Raw genomic sequence first — 17,304 nt, 5'->3', positions numbered from 1 at the left:
ACGTGCAAACATATATGCAAAACAAGCTATATACAGGTGCTAGAGAGCACTGGGCCTGGAATCAGAAAGACTCATCTTCTGACTTCAAATCTGATCTCAGATACATGGTGTGTGATTAGGTGTGTGCCACTGGGCAAGTCATTTCATCCTACTTGCCTTAGTTTTCTCATCTGTAAAATAAACTGGAGAAGGAAATAACAAATCATTTCAGTTATCTTTGCCAAGAAAACCCCAAATGGAATCATGAAGACAGACACAACTAAAACAATTGGATAACAACAAAATTAATCTTTTGAATTTGCCATTGGGCTAAATAAAGCCTGTCCTATATTTGATGTCTTGTTACCTTGAGTGCTTCCATAGACAGTTGAGGGCCCTTTCCTCTCCTCTTCTCTCTTCTCCTCTCCTCTCCTCTCCTCTCCTCCCTTTTCCTCTCCTCTCCTGTCCTGTCCTGTCCTGTCCTGTCCTCTCCTTTCTTTTCTTTTCCTAAATACAAAATAAATTCTGATGTTACTAGAGGAAACTGGATTTGGGTTGGAAACATGGATTTGGAGCATTAGAATATGGCTATTTTTGTGGAGTCAATATTGAACCTAAGCTACGTAGCAAAGTGAAGTCTGAAGGAAAAGATTTTTTCTTTGAACCAGGAAAGGTTTCATGGAAAAAGTAATCTTGTTCAGGGCCATTTATTAGTGTTGTAGGCATACCTCTGGTATGAAGTATGTCATTATTATATTATAACTTTAAATTAAATAATAGCCTCCTAATTGATCTCGCTGCTTCCATGTCTTCCCCTCATAGTCTGTTTTGTTGCTATAACCAAATTAATTTTCCTTAAAGGATCACTTTACTCATTTGTTCCCATGGGCCTAATTATCAAGTAGGTGACTTCCAAATTTCTCTCTTAAATGATAATCTTTTCCCTGAATTCTAGTTATGCATTACTAACTGCTTCCTAGAAATTTTTACTTGGATGTCCTGCTGGATCTCAAATGAAACACGTCCAAAATAACATTACTTATCTTCCTCTACTAAATCCACTTTTCCTCCAAACTTTTCAATTTCTTTTGAGAGGACCACTATCTTCCCAGGTTTCCACCTTTGACTTTTCCTTCTTCATCTCCATCCAGTCAGCCACCAAGTCTTGTTTATGGCATGTCCATAGCACCTCTCACATCAGTCCCCTCCTAATTTTCATGGCTTCTACCCTTATACAAGCCTTTATTACCTCTTGCCAAATCTGTTCCAGTAGCCACCTAATCTCTCTCCCTATTTCTAGTTCCTCTAGTTAATCTTCCATGCAGTTGCCAAAATGATCTTCCACATCCCTTCTCTGCTTGAAAACTTTAAGGGACTCCTCATCACCTCTAGAACGAAATACAGTATCTTCTTTATGGTACTTAATCCCTTTGTAATCAGGCTGCAACCTACCTTTCCAACATTATTTCACATTACTTGCCATTAATTATATGTTCTAGTTCTTTGATCAACTCATTGTTTCCAGAATTTGGTATTTTCCATCTTCCAACTTCCTGCTTTTGGACAGACCATCATCCCCTATAGTTGAAACATGCTCTAGTCTCACCTCTTCCTCATCTAGGACACCATCCCTGATCTTCCTAGTTATTAAAACTTTCTCCTTCCTCCAATTACTTTTTGTTCATAATTGTTCAATTACTTTTGTTTATTCCTGTTCGTAGAGACTGAGTTTGTATCTTCAGTATTTAAAACACAGTGCTTTGTATTCCCTCTATTGATTATTTCCCTTTTAAACTATATATAGCTCTTTTTGTACTTGGTTGCTATGCATGTTTTCTTCTTTATTAGATTATGAACTCCTCAAGGGCAGACACTGTGTTTTGCCTCTTTGTATCCCCATTATTTAGCAAATTTAATAAATGACTATTGATTGATCGATCACTATTGACTAGTGAGCACTTACTAAAATTTTAAATTTTTGATTGAATAAAAATAATACTACTTTGTATTTGTATGCAACTTTTGTAGTATTTAAAGCACTTTCACAAACATCTCATTTTATCTCCATAACAGTTTTTTGAAATAAGTAGGCTATATTGACATTCCCATTTTACAGATGAGAACATTGAGGTTTAGGACAAGTTAAATGACTTATCTAAGATCACTCGACCATTAAGAAGAATTGGACCTAAAACTAGGTTTTCTGAAACTAATTTAAAGGTTCTTTCCACTATTCCATGAATATGTAAGTCATGTCACTTCCTTGCTCAACAACATTTAGTGGTTCCCTTTTAGCTGCTAAATAAAGCCTAGACTCCTTGGCCTGGCATCCATAGTCTTCAGTTGTCTGTCCCCAGCCTGCTTCTCCTGCTGTATTTCTTACTACTTCCCAACAAACTCCTGCTGTTCAGGCAAATAGTTATCTATTCATCACTTCTCAAATGTGCTTTGCTACTCTCTTGATTCCAAATATTTTTATTCCCTCTATTTGGAACACCCTTCATCCCTACCTTTGGTCCATGGAATCCCCTTTGGCCTTCAGGGTTCAGATTTAATGTTGTCTCTTCTCTGAAACTTTTCCTAAAATTTCCCCAGCCAGAAATAGTCTTTCTCTCTTCTAAAGTCCTATAATACTTTGTTTATACCACATAATGACTCCTTATTCTTCCTTGTTCCTTCTTATAACTTTCTATAGTTATTTAGTTTTTCTCTCTCTCAATCCCTCCACCAGATTGGAAATTCCTTGAGGGCATTAATTATGCCTTCCCCAGCTCTTCTCTTTCACAGAAATTTACAGTATATATATTCCTCATTGAATCAATGTTTGTTGAATTTTTTAAAATCTTTTATCTCTTGGGAAGGTGGAAATGTGAGCAATCCTAAAATCTTCCCAGGAGAATGCTTTGTTGTTTGTGGCCCTAAGCTCTTTTCTCAGAACTCCTTACCTGTGCCTATAGGCACTGGGACCAGGTGAAGGATGAAGTACAGAGGGTGTTTGACCAAGAATCAGATAGCTTCACCCTGGAACAGATTGTGGAGCTTGGGATGGATCAACACGTGGAAAAGATTGGTGAAATCTCTGCTTCAGCCACCAAAGAATTGGCTATAGAAGTGGTATGGAACCTGGATATTTAACAACTCCTCCCCCCTTCACTTCTCCCTATTACCACCTCCCTAGCTATTCTGTTTTCTTCCCCTCCTAGAAATGCAGGCATCTGGTTTCTTATTCCTTGTTTTGTCCTCTCAGTCATTGTTCTCCTTAGCAACTTGGGAACTAAGTTTTAAAATCTTCCATTTTCTCCATATAGGCATTACAAAATATTGCCAAGACCTGGGATGTGACCCAACTGGACATAGTGCCCTACAAAGACAAGGGCCACCATAGGCTCAGGTAGGATGGTACAAGAAGCCAAGGAGTAAAGTAGGGCCCTACAAGAACATATTGAAAGCTAGCAACCAGGGATCAGGTTTGGATATTTTGGAACCTAGGTGTGACAAATAGAAAAGAAGCATATATGTCTTCTATCCCAGAGGAACAGAAGATGTATTCCAGGCATTGGAGGATAACCAGGTGGCTCTGTCCACTATGAAAGCATCACGTTTTGTCAAAGCATTTGAAAAAGAAGTGGATCTCTGGGAACGTTGCCTTTCCCTCATCCTAGAGATCATTGAGATGGTGCTCACTGTCCAGCGCCAGTGGCTATACCTAGAGGTCAGAAACAAAATATTCATCTCCATTTTTCTTTCTTCCCCTTTTCTCTTCTTCTCTTGGAATTTAGGTATCAGCTCCCATTCCTAATCCCAAGCCATTCATAAACACTGATATTTACCCCAGGTCCCCTACCCGATTTTCCTCTTTATTCTCATTTCCATTCCCCTCCCCACACCAAGCTCAAGCTTAGATACTCCATCCCTTACAGAAATGAACCTTCGCTCTCCCAACTTTCTTCCTTTCCCTCCCTCTCAAACCTGAGCAGAGATTTAAGACGCAATGGGGATGGGAATATGACTCATTCTATTCCTGGTTTCCTAGAACATTTTTCTAGGAGAAGACATCCGTAAGCAACTGCCCCAGGAATCAGCTGCTTTTGACCAAATTAACCAAAATTGGAAAATAATCATGGACCGGATGACCAAAGACAACAATGCCCTCCGTAGCACCCACCATCCAGGTACTCTATACGCCTTTTGCCTCCAAAAGACCAGTAGTTTATAGTCCTCAAATTGGATATGCTCCATTTAAAAGTGGAATAATGGCTATCTAAACAGTGCAATTTATGAGGCATCAATCTTCCCTGTCTGCCCAGAGATCACTAAATTACTAAATTGATCCCAGCTTCTTTGAAATCTAAATAGGTTTCATTTCTTAGAATTAGAATAAAAAGCAGTCTAGAAGTTTCTCAGAGCATCTATGAGAGTAAAGAGTATAAATATCAGCAAAGAAACTTAAAATGCTTTCTATTCACATGGATAAATGTATGTGTATATTTATACAAGACAATTGACAAAAATTATGTACTTCAATACTGGAGCAGCTTCAGACACTTACTAGCTGTGTAACTCTGAGGGGGGAAAAACCCAAAAAATCCTTATTTGCTTCAGTTTCCTCATCTATGAAATGAAGAAGGGTTAGGGTTATCTTTGTTAAGAAAACCCCAAATGGGGCACAAAGAGTTGAACATAACTAAAATTTCTTTAGTTATTTTTAAGCTTATGATATAAAATACTTCTTTTGTTGAAATGTATGAAGTTCTTCAGCCATCTCTCTATAATATTCAGCAATTAAAATAATCTCTTAAAGGCCCTAGCTGACCAAACATTCTTGCTTCTCAAGACATCTCAAAATTTAATCCCAGGGTTAGTTTATTTCAGCTCACACCTACCCTCATCTTTTTTAGAGAATGAAGATAAAGGAGATGAAACAAACAATTTGAGGAGGGCATTTTAACACTAGCCCTGCTATTTCAGCAGCTCATTTACTATAATTTTGAGGACCTTTAAGGAATGATGAACATTGCAGTCCTTTCTTTTTTTTTTATCACTGATGTGTGGGAATGAAGTTAGAGAAGAAGGTTTCCACGTATAGATTCCCTGTTGCAGGCCTAGGGAAGGACAGAATCTCTTGATTCTTATCAGGCCTTGGGATGATCCAAGGTGTTCAGCTGAATGGTTCCAAGGATTAATGTAGCCCTGAGGAAATTAGGGCAGAGTGGGCAGGGGTGGGAAATGGTATCCTGGGGAGTGGAGATGGTAGCTTCCAATTGTGGTGGCATCCATCATCTACAAAGACTTATAAGACTTAAACTACTAATAGTGAAAGCCTTTGCTAAAGTGGGGGAAGAGTTGGGACTATCTATAAAGTAGATGCTACTCATTGATCCCTCCCCAGGTCTCATGGATAAACTGGTGGAGATGAACACAAGCTTAGAAAATATACAGAAATCTTTGGACATGTACCTAGAAACCAAGCGCCATGTCTTCCCACGCTTCTACTTTTTGTCCAATGATGACCTGCTGGAGATATTGGGTCAATCCCGAAACCCTGAAGCTGTGCAGCCCCACCTCAAAAAATGCTTTGACAATATTAAGTCACTACGAATGCAGAAGGTCAGCACTGGGGGCCAAATGATGATGGGAGTAGAAGGAACAAAAGCAGAAAAGCCTTAGGGATGAGGCAGCAATGAGCTTGCAACTGTTTAGATGCCCTTTAGGATAATCTGGCTTTAGAAGTAAGGGAAAGATAGATGATGATCTCTCTTTTTCACAGATGGGTGGAGTCAGCAGCAAGTGGGAAGGTGTAGGAATGTTCTCAGGTGATGGAGAATATATTGATTTTCTCCACACAGTGCTTTTGGAAGGGCCTGTTGAGGTAAGTGAGGAAAGGCTTTGAGACCACGCTGATTCTTCTTCCTGCTCTGCTCTTCACTTGTTGTTGTTTTTTTGTTTTTGTTTTTTTTGTTGTTGTTGTTGTTTTGTTTTGTTTTTTAAATTTTTTTTAGAAGAAAGCCACTCTGGAACAGGAAGTAGCATTATTTTTTTTTTCCCCAGTAGCTGGGTTCTTTTTTTGAGACATAAACATCCTTTGCTCCCAGCCTCCATTTTCTTCAAAGACCCAGGCTAACTGCTTTCTCTTTCTGTTCTGTTCATGGAGATGTCTTCAGGTTTTGGCTATCTCCTCTCCTCCTACCCCAACTTCTATTCCCTTCCTAAGACCTAGGCATACTGTCCTCTAGGTCTCTTCCTGATTTCCTCTTGAGCCTTATGTACTTGAACTCTGTCTTCTATTCACTCCTTTGTCTAGGCTTGGCTCTGTGACGTCGAACGTGCTATGAGAAACACTCTTAGGGAATTGCTCCGGAATAGTCGCATTGCCCTCAAAAAGTTCCTTAACAAGAGAGACAAGTGGGTGAAGGATTGGCCTGGCCAGGTAAATCTGGTTTAACTTCCAAACTCATTGGGAATGGAAGTGTGAAAGGATGGAAGTTCTCTGATCTCTTCCCAGTATTTGAGTCTCTTGCTTTATCTCCTTATTCACTCTTAACTTTCTCAAAACCCAGGCATCCTACTTCTCAGATGTTTTCTCCTCAAACTAATCCTTTTAGGTAGCTATGTCTTACTTTTAAAGAAGAGATTAGGAATATGTAGACTTATGTAGAAATAAGTCATTGAGAATCAAAAATTAGTAGTTTATCCCCAATCCCTTGCACATGTACAATCAAACATACTTGTTTGATTGATAGAACATTAAAGTTGGAAGGATCATTGGAGATCATTCTAGTCCAACTTCCACATAGGAGAAAATTCAGGCCTGGGAAGAAGAAAAATAGCTTGCTATTTTTGCTTTGCTTGCTAATTCAGAATTAGAATTTAGATTGAACTGTCAGTCCAATCAGTCAATCCACATTTATAATGCAAATATAAGTGCAATCCCACTAGACCATAAGAGAGGTAGAATTTAGAAGATTTAAAAGTAGGCTAGGTAGATTTTCTAAAAACAGGAATTAAGGGCTTCTGACCCTTCCCATCTTGATGATTTCCAGATGGGGATCACTTCCAGTCAGATCCAGTGGACAACTGATGTTACCAAGTCCCTGCAGATAGCTAAAGAGCGTTCGGACAAGAAAGTTCTCAAGGTCATGAGAAAAAAACAGGTAGGAAACTGAGTCAGAACTGGGGAATGGGGAACTGATAAATTGGGCCTGGTATTAAAAAAGAGTTTGGCTGGGAGATGGGTTAGAACTTGGCAGTAGATTAGTAGATAGAATGCTGCTGAAAGTTCAGGATGGGTTGGTATTTTGTTTGATAGTAAATTGAAAAACTGGTGTTGAGATTGCCATTGGGCTCATGATCAGAGTTAGAAATATAGATAGACAAAGTAGCTAGTTAGGATGCAGTAGGGAAGTAAACAGTGACTTTTTAATATTACTTTTTATAAATGCACATAGTTGAATATCATAGTGTATAGTTACTTTGTGATGTGTCATATATAATAAGGGCTCAAAGATTAAAGTAGACAATAGCACATAAAGGGATGTCTCTTAAGAATATATGTATGAGGGCAGCTAGATGATGCAATGGATAGAGCATCAGCCCTGAAGTCGGGAGAACCTGAGTTTAAATCTGGCCTTAGACACTTAATAGCTGCAGCGACTCTGGGCAAGTCACTTAACCCCAATTGCCTCAGATATATATATATATATATATATATATTTACCTTACTCAGATTTCTACGGGGTATATTTTCAGACTTTGCCTGGACTACACCAACTTTTTTTGTCTTGGAGTCCTAAGCAGGGTTGGAGTTAGATGGATATGAGGATATGAAAGTATGTTTCAGCTTAGATTCAGTCACCTCCTTTCCTTCCAATACATTGCATGATGCATGTAGGTATCAATACTGAACAAGTACTCAGAGGCTATCCGGGGAAACCTGACTAAGATCCTCCGACTTAAAATTGTAGCATTAGTAACTATAGAGATTCATGCCCGTGATGTGATAGAGAAGCTCTATAAGAGTGGTCTTATGGATGTCAATGCCTTTGAATGGCTCAGCCAACTCCGCTTCTACTGGGAAAAGGTATTGTGATTTCAACTTGCTCATCCCAAAATTTGTTATTGACCTTTTATAATATAATTATATTCTAGTCCTTGAAACCAATTCTTGTTAAATTCATCTTTTAATTTTATCAAAAATCTCCTAAATTAGTTTTAGTTTTAATTTTTAGTAATAATTTGTAATCTTTAATCTTTCCATCATAACTTCTTCCTCATTTCCTCTATTCCTATCTTTAGCTCTTCTTCCAAGTCTAATTCTGCTCCTGCTCCTTCCTATGCCATTTCTGAATTTCTTCCTCCTCTTCATTTTATAACTGTCTCTAAATTAATCTCTACTTCTCTAGGATCTTGATGACTGTATAATACGACAGACCAATACACAGTTCCAGTATGGCTATGAGTACTTAGGTAACTCTGGTCGACTTGTCATCACTCCTCTGACAGACAGGTAGACCATCAGGGGCAGGGAGGGCAAGGCCATAGGTGCTGAGAAGGGGCTTGATTCATTTCCAAACCTGCCCCACAGGTGCTACATGACTCTGACAACTGCCCTTCACTTGCACCGTGGGGGCTCACCCAAAGGCCCAGCTGGCACTGGTAAGACAGAGACAACAAAGGACCTGGGCAAAGCCTTGGGCATGTATGTCATCGTGGTCAACTGTTCAGAAGGTCTTGACTATAAGTCCATGGGTCGAATGTACTCGGGACTGGCTCAGGTTAGAGTTCCCATGCCTCTTCTAGAAACCTTCTGGGTAGCTTTTCTCCTTCACTCCATCTTCAGACATCTTCTATCCAAAGCCATCCCTAAAGAAAAATTGTGATGTAGGCAAAATTGGTTTTAAACATCCTATTCGCTGATTTGATCTCTTTCTTCTTGGCTAAAAAAAAAAGATGATTAGTTTAACTGTTTTGCCTTGTCTGGTCCCAGGCTCACATTCTGTGTTCTGTCCTACTCCTTACTCAGAAGACTTGCAATTCTTCTTTTCCTTAAAGAATTCTCCTTAGCCTTATTCCTTTATCCTCAGATATTCTTTTGTTATGTCAATTACCCCAGAATATATCTATATTTCCAGCATTAGAGTTGTCCAGTGTTGAGATTCTCACTCAGAAGTTTTGTCTTTAAAGACCCTGGGTTCAGGAAGTCCTATCTACTAAGGAATACTTTAATTTTAATATTTTAATTAATTTTATTTAATTTAATTTTATTTAAAATTTAATTTAATTTTATTTAATATTTTAATTTTTGGGAATACTTTAAATCAGGAAAGGTTTTATCCCAACTCTGTTTACTTTTTTATATCTTTTTTTCTCTCTCTCCCTCTTCTTTTTTTAGACTCTTCTTCCTAGTATAGGACCTCTATTCTTTTGGGCTTAATTCTTTTTCCTCCACTAAGTTTTCTTTGTTTCTGGGGACTATTAAACTCCCTAATCCATTTGATTCTTATTCCTTCCTACAGACAGGAGCTTGGGGATGCTTTGATGAGTTTAATCGAATAAACATAGAGGTGCTCTCTGTGGTGGCTCAGCAGATCCTCTCCATTCTTTCCGCTTTGGCAGCAGGTCTCACTCGATTCCTCTTTGAAGGTTTTGAAATCAATCTCGTCTGGTCCTGTGGGATTTTCATTACTATGAATCCTGGTGAGAGGGGAAATCAATGTAGTCCTGTGGGATCTTCATTACTATGAATTATGGTAGAGGGGGGTTAGGAATAGCATAGGCTTCCCTTAGAAGGTTTAGCAATAGAGAGGAGGTAGGATTTGCCCCTCCCCCCAAAAAAAGTTCAAGGACCTGGACAAAGCACCCATCTTTGAGCACATTTTCCCTACCCCTCATATAAATAAGCAAGCATTTATATCCAGGTTAAGTCAGTTTAAAGGAATGTTAAATGCATTCTTGGAGGAGAAAATATGCAATCTGATGGAAAAAGGGAATAGGTTCATTTTGCTTTGGTAGTGATGAAGGATTTGTTAACATATATACATGTGTATATACACATACTCATATTCATGTGTATGTGTATGTACATATATATATATGCATTACACACATATATATTCTCATGTTTTTAGTATAACCTAACAAATCACAGCTTCTACCAAGCCATAACTTAGCTTTCAGGTACTGCAGCAGTATAAGGTCCCTCAAAACACAGAGTCCATCAAGTATGCACTCTAAGGATAGTCCTTGAAAAACATTCTGGGAAAGAAAAAAATAGGAAAGCATTTAGGGATCAGAAGAGATAAATGGTTGGGATTGAAGTAGATTAGGACTGTAGACAGAGATGAAAAATGGGTAATAGGGCTAGGATTATGAAATAAAGGCCTGGGATTAAGGTTAAAGTGAGGGATCACAGACAGAAGTTGAGGAAGAAGAAGGAACATGGAAGGGACAGAAATCATACTAAGAACAAAAGACAGATGGAAATGGAATCAGGTATGAGCCAGAGAAGGAAATAAAATTTGAGTGGTTATATTGTTAGGATCGGGATAAGAGATGAGGCTGGATTGGGACCTACTCTGTTTCAGGTTATGCGGGTCGGACAGAGCTTCCTGACAACTTGAAGTCCATGTTCCGCCCTATATCCATGGTGGTCCCTGATTCCACTCTTATTGCAGAGATAATTCTATTTGGGGAAGGTTTTGGCAACTGCAAGGTATCTCTCTACTAACAATACCCTTGACCTTGTAGTCTTGTGGTTGTGCCCTCCCCTTCAACTCTCATTCCATGGCAGCACCATTCCATAGGATAACTGGGTTTTGTGGTCACCCCATCCCATGATATTTGAGGGCATAAGTCTACTATATGCATTTGGAACAAGGAGGAGAACCTTACCCCGTAGGGGTACCAGGAGTGTTTAAAATAATAAAGATTTTTTTCAGATATTCTTTCATTTTCAGCTTACCTATTAGACATGTTATTTCCATCTCTTAGATGGAGATAATAACTAAAATACTAATCTCTACAAGATAGCCTGTCCCAATCTCTCAATTACAGTGCCTTCTTCCCTTTCTTATTTCCATTTTATCCTGTATATAGCTTGTTTGTACATCATTGTTTGCATATTCTCTCCTCTATTATACTGTGAGCTCTTGAGAGCCTGGGCTGGCCTGGCCCTTCTTTTCAGTATTCTGCCAATAAGTTACTCTTCTGTAAAAGGTCTAGGTCTCCCCACTCCCACCCCATCTTTTGGCTATCTCTCTTGCCTCCCCACCTAGATACTGGCTAAGAAAGTATACACACTTTACTCACTGGCTGTGCAGCAGCTTTCCAAGCAGGACCACTATGACTTTGGCCTTCGAGCCCTCACCTCTCTCTTACGATTTGCTGGCAAGAAGCGTCGCCTGCAACCTGATCTGGCTGATGAAGAGGTAAGCCCTACATGCAGACAGCTCTTAAGTCTTATGTTACTTACAGTGTCTGTGACTTAATCACTGCAGTATTACTCATTTTGTCCCTCTCCATTAAGAGATGCTCCATTGCCATTGGCCGTTGGTCCCTTGTCTTATACTTTCTTATTGCCCTAACAACCTTAACTTAGCTTCTATTCAATCTCTGTGGTGTTCCCTGAATCCGTACACTTTACAGAGATCACCTTGACCTTTAGACAGCAATATTGAGGTTGGAAAGGGATCCTAAAAAGTTAGGATCACAGACCAGTGTTGTGAGGTATCTCAAAAAAATTTGCAGACTTGAACCCATCTCCAAGTCAAGGGGCAAAGGTTATTGCAATTATAACGCCAATTTAAGCAGTCTAAATTCCAACAGAATTTAGCTAAGAAACGGAAGCAAAGAGACACATTTATCTAATTCTTCATGTTATAGATATGCTAATTTTATGGCCTAATGGCAGAACCAAGGAGTAGTCTTAAGAATTAGATTATCCAATGGACAGTAATGTTTGTAAGGCCAGAAGACTTGAAATCATTGACAAATTATTAGAACAATAGTCTCAGCATCACTAATATATCTTCCCTAAAGTCTAAGGGAAGAAATATTGTTATATTCCTATAATCATTAACTGCATTCTTAGAATAGAGAGCTTCAGGATCATAGATTTCAAAGCCAGAAGATTTAGAATCACTGACTTATTATTAGAATAGAGGCACCCTAAAGTCAGGGAACCTTAAAATTATTGCTGTCTCCCCTAGAAGCTATATTATATCATCAGGATTTATTGAGGTCTCAAATTTTTGCTTTCTAAGCTCCATTTGCTCTCTTCTTCTAGGTGTTACTGCTTTCCATGAGGGACATGAACATTGCCAAGCTAACCTCAGTAGATGTGCCATTGTTTAATGCAATTGTTCAGGACCTTTTCCCCAATATTGAGCTTCCTGTCATTGACTATGGCAAGGTATACCTTCCTGGGTATGACTGGCTCTGCCCCCCCCCCCCCGCCCCACCAAGCTCCCCACTTCTGCCATACTCACCAGTATAACAACTAGAGGAAAATTCTTTCCTGATGATAATAGCCTCTATATGTCTCTAAATATGGTAGCCTAAGTCTCAGTGGATCTATCATGATTAATAGCTCTGATTTCATACATATCCTATTTTTCTGTTTTTCCTCAGCTTCGTGAGACAATTGAGCATGAACTTCAGGAGATGGGGCTACAGAACACACCATTCACCATGACCAAGGTTATTCAATTGTATGAAACCAAGAATTCACGTCACTCTTCTATGATTGTGGGCTGCACAAGCAGTGCTAAGACAGTCACCTGGCGTGTTCTGCAAGCAGCTCTGTCTGCTCTCTGCCGAGCTGGAGAGCCCAACTTCAATAATGTTAAGGTATGAAACTGGAAGAGTGGGACCAATGGCTAATATCTTAGATGACAGGGAGACAGTGCAACCTCAAAGAAGGCAAATATGGAAGGGAGTAGTTGTGCCTGGGTCTCAGCATGGGAACAAGGGCTATGTAAGAAGAACTAAGGCCTAGGAATTGGGATGCCTGGGGATCCTAATAAACTTAAATAAAAGTTAATAAATTCCTACTCTGTGTTAGGCCCTGTGGTAAGCAGAGGGAATACAAAGAAAGGCAAAACACAATACTCTCAAGAGCTCACAGTATAGTAGAGGAGAGAATATGCAAACAATGATGTACAAACAAGCTATATACAGGATAAAATGGAAATAAGAGAGGGAAGAAGGCATTATAATTGAGAGATTGGGACAGGCTATCTTGTAGAGATTAGGATTTTAGTTATTATCTCCATCTAAGAGATGGAAATAATATGTCTAATAGGTAAGCTGAAAATGAAAGAATATCTGAAAAAAATCTTTACTACTTAAACCAACTCTTATTTTTCCCCAACTCCTCCTGATTTTTAGGATTTTCCTTTGAATCCTAAGGCAGTATCTCTAGGAGAGTTATATGGTGAATATGACCTCAACACTAATGAGTGGACAGATGGTGTCTTGTCCAGTGTAATGCGGACTGCCTGTGCTGGTAATTGAAGAACATGGGAGCTGAGTACTTTGTTCTCTAGAAGGCAATGGTTTGGGGGCCTTCCTACCTAGATCAGGGAACAGATTGGAGGGGGATTGCTTGAGGCCAGGGAAGCATATGCTTATGTCCTTGAAGGGAGTGAATGCTAAGTGAAAGGCTCCCATCCTCTCTCTTATACCAAGATGAAAAGCCAGATGAGAAGTGGATCCTTTTTGATGGTCCTGTGGATACATTATGGATTGAGAGCATGAACTCTGTCATGGACGACAACAAAGTACTGACCCTTATCAATGGAGAGCGTATCTCCATGCCTGAGCAGGTATGTGGATAGAGTAAGATGTTTTGGGACACCAAAAAATAGAACTTCCATAGAAATAAGTAGGAACTTGAAGGTAGAATTTGTGGATCCTAAGAGACAAAGGCTTAGACTTAGAGGCAGAATATTTAGATTTTAAAATAAAATACTTTGAGCCCTGATATTAGAAACAAGAAGTGAGTATTACAATGATTTGTTACATCCTTAGGTGTCCCTGCTGTTTGAAGTGGAGAACTTGGCTGTGGCTTCTCCAGCCACTGTATCTCGCTGTGGAATGGTTTACACTGATTACAGCGACCTGGGATGGAAACCTTATGTTCAGTCCTGGCTAGAAAAAAGACCAAAGGTATGGAAAAAAACTGAGGCAAAGAACGAAGTCTTAGGAGATGGAAAGGGCCACAAGAAGCAATACCAAAATCTCTTAATTATTTCCTCCAATTCTAGGGTGAAGTAGAGCCACTTCAACGGATGTTTGACAAATTTGTCAACAAAATGCTAACCTTTAAAAAAGAGAACTGCCAAGAATTGGTTGCTGTCCCTGAATATAGTGGCATCATTTCCCTCTGCAAACTCTTCTCAGCCCTAGCCACCCCAGAGAACGGGGTAAGAAGACAGATTACTCTATCTACCATGCCCACAAGGAAAGCCTTGGGTGGGAGCAAGAGTTTGGAGCCTAATTTGGAAAAGAAGGGAGAGGCCTTTGGTAGAGAAAGGAGGGGAAGCCTTTTGTGGTGAAAAAGAATGGCCTTTACAAAAAGAGAGGCATGAGTGAACAAGTCATATATGGAGAAGAGTGAAGAGATTAGTTTGGCTGTCTTAATGAAATCAGAAAATGGAAGGTGTTAAAAGGTTAGTCTATAATGGGAGATGAGGAAGCCAGACTGAGGAATTTATTATGAATGTTGTTGGGGATCTAGCACTTGTCAAGATCACCTGAGATGGCCTCCATCTGGTGCATGTGCAGACATCAGGTTGCTAGGGTGGCCTCATCCCTATGGAGGACACCAGAGACTGCATTCCAGGAGATCTGTGTGGACTGGAGCATGCTTAGGCATTTTGTACTGGTCTGCCACCTAGTTGGAGGAGCTCTGTTTCCACTGGTGGTGTTACTTGCATCTTCAAAATGGCCTGAGTTGAATTAGTACCAGCTGGGTTTTTTGCTGCATTCAAGTTTGAGACATTGAAGTGACTCCTTTACTCAAAGTTATAGTAATACCATGTGGTATGGGTAGCCTCCTTTCTCCTCCCTAGAAGGGCCATATGGCCCCCCCAAAAGGGTACTTATCAGCCATTTTGAAGATGCTGACAATTATAGCTACACAACCAGTGAAAATAATTCTTCTCAACCACATAGTAGATCAACAGAAAATGTCTTCACATGCTCTAGTCCTCATATTTCTTCCACATGCCTTCCACATGTGTAATGACCGTGTATTTAAAATCAGCTGGAGTCAGGAATTCAGGTTAAGGGAAAAATCTTCAATCTTTAATGAAGTGAAGAGGTGAATAAGGGTTACGATAGCAATATGGGCAAGAAGGATTGCGATAGCAATATGGGCAGCTGCGACAGGAAGCCAGCTAACAGAGGGAGACCTGAGCTGAAAGGCTGTCGCAATGGCAAAAGCAAGCAGTCTCTCCTCCCCTTCCTTTTCCACTTCCCTGCCTCCACCCACCAAAATCATCATTTCCTATACAACACATCAGGACTTGCACAAAGAGTGGGCGGGGGCCATTCTTTCTCCAAGATTATATATTAATGGAGTATGGTCCAATTACTATTTAGCTTCATGTGCTTGGGACCTCACTGCATCATCTCAAGCCTCAGCCCATTACACACATGGATGGTATCATCTTAGCAAATAATATCTATATAGGTGCCAGACAGATGCTATTTCAGATGATCTGAATATGCATCAGACCCTTATTACACTATATGGTCCCCATCTGCCTCTCTTTGTATGTAATCTATTTTTCTATTCCTCTCCTGCCCCAGTCTCTACAAGGGATATTTTGGATGTTCTTGCATTTTATGTGGTTTTGTTACCACATTTCACATGGTTTCTTGAGTTAGATCCTTAGTGACAGCAGTTATCTCCTTTCATGTCAAACATTCCCTAGTGGGTGTTGTCAGTTTATACACACACAGTTCTCTTGGCCCTAAGGCTATAGCAAGGTGTTAGCAGTTATTCTTTCTCAAAGGATTCTTAGAGCCCTTCCAAATCTTGATAACCAACTTTCTCAGTGGATTTCCCATTAGTCCTCTCCATTATAGCCACACGGGTCTACTTCTTATTTACATTGTGCGAAAAAGTTCCATCCATACTTTCCAAAAGCTCCCTCTCCTTGCTTCCTCTCCTTGGTGTTAGTGAGTCAGTGAGCATTTATTAAGTACCTACTATGTTCTAGCACTGCGCTAAGTGCTAAGTATACACAGAAAGGCACAAAAAAGCCCTGTCTTCAAAGAGGTCACAGTCTATAATGTGGAAGACAAGAAGCAAATATTTACAAACAAGCTATACATGGGATAAATAGAAAATAATTAATACATATAAGAGGGATTGAAAAAGACTTCTTGTTGAAGGTAGGATTTAAGTTAAGACTTAAAGCAAGTCAGAGAAACTGGGGACAGAGATGTAGAACATTCCAGGCTTGGAGAAGAGCCAAGGAAAGTGTCCAGAGCTAAGAGATAAAGCTATATCTTGTGAAACAAAAAGAAAGCCAGTGTCATCTGGATTAAAGAGTACATGGTAGAGTATAAAGGGTAAGAAGACTGGAAAGGTGAGGGATGATAGGGTGATAGATTATGAAGGACTTTAAATGCCAAACAGAAGATCTATTTGATCTTGGAGGTGATTGTGAGCCATTGCAATAGTCCAAGTCTGAGGTGATGAGGATGCCATCGGGGTAATAACAGTATCAAAGGAAAGAGGAGTTATATTTGTTCCAATCTACAATTGACAAGATTTAGCAGCAGATTGAATGTGGGGGTATGATTTCCTGAACCCTATGCCCCAACCTTTCCAATATACATCCAGGTCACTTGTGTGAAAGGCAATGCTCATAACTATGCCATAGATGAGCCCATAGATATTTTGGGTAATGAGGAGTCATTGGAGCTTTCTGATTAGGGAAGTGAATGTATTTTAGGAGATGAATAAAGTTTCAGGCAAAATAAAATCTAGGATTGCAGATAGATTATAGATATATATTCTCCATTCTGCCTAATGTTTTCTCTTATATATCCCCTGAATAATTTCATTGTCTGGCTGGTTAACTTAAATATATATGCATGCCTACATAGATATACGTGCAATTTATATGTATATACATAGATAGGCAAAATCTACATATCCATTGGCTGATTGGCTTAGATACACATACATCTTTTCATGGATATGCATACTATCTATATAGATATACATTCCTTTCTACATATCCATTGTCTGGCTGGTTACCTAATTGACTAGAGAATAGTACATGGGAGACTTAAGTTGAGAGTTTTAATCTT

General features: G+C 39.5%; 1 protein-coding gene across 1 annotated transcript in view; it reads left to right on the top strand.

Annotated features, from left to right (window-relative positions):
• Positions 1 to 17,304, top strand: part of DNAH2 (dynein axonemal heavy chain 2) — a 107,652-nt gene that overhangs the window by 57,897 nt on the left and 32,451 nt on the right. Inside the window, exons 25-44 of the mRNA XM_051995791.1 lie at positions 2,937 to 3,093; positions 3,288 to 3,370; positions 3,511 to 3,691; positions 4,013 to 4,151; positions 5,369 to 5,586; positions 5,747 to 5,848; positions 6,281 to 6,406; positions 7,020 to 7,130; positions 7,868 to 8,056; positions 8,379 to 8,482; positions 8,561 to 8,750; positions 9,492 to 9,672; positions 10,560 to 10,687; positions 11,250 to 11,402; positions 12,260 to 12,385; positions 12,604 to 12,822; positions 13,363 to 13,480; positions 13,663 to 13,799; positions 14,005 to 14,142; positions 14,241 to 14,399. Of these exons, the coding sequence (XP_051851751.1) occupies positions 2,937 to 3,093; positions 3,288 to 3,370; positions 3,511 to 3,691; positions 4,013 to 4,151; positions 5,369 to 5,586; positions 5,747 to 5,848; positions 6,281 to 6,406; positions 7,020 to 7,130; positions 7,868 to 8,056; positions 8,379 to 8,482; positions 8,561 to 8,750; positions 9,492 to 9,672; positions 10,560 to 10,687; positions 11,250 to 11,402; positions 12,260 to 12,385; positions 12,604 to 12,822; positions 13,363 to 13,480; positions 13,663 to 13,799; positions 14,005 to 14,142; positions 14,241 to 14,399 (2,959 nt within the window). The remainder of the gene's footprint in view (positions 1 to 2,936; positions 3,094 to 3,287; positions 3,371 to 3,510; positions 3,692 to 4,012; positions 4,152 to 5,368; positions 5,587 to 5,746; positions 5,849 to 6,280; positions 6,407 to 7,019; positions 7,131 to 7,867; positions 8,057 to 8,378; positions 8,483 to 8,560; positions 8,751 to 9,491; positions 9,673 to 10,559; positions 10,688 to 11,249; positions 11,403 to 12,259; positions 12,386 to 12,603; positions 12,823 to 13,362; positions 13,481 to 13,662; positions 13,800 to 14,004; positions 14,143 to 14,240; positions 14,400 to 17,304) is intronic.

Source organism: Antechinus flavipes, chromosome 4 (assembly GCF_016432865.1).
Source record: "Antechinus flavipes isolate AdamAnt ecotype Samford, QLD, Australia chromosome 4, AdamAnt_v2, whole genome shotgun sequence".
NCBI lineage: Eukaryota > Metazoa > Chordata > Mammalia > Dasyuromorphia > Dasyuridae > Antechinus > Antechinus flavipes.
The sequence above is the reverse complement of the archived record's forward strand: the minus strand, read 5'-3'. Positions and strand labels throughout refer to the sequence as shown.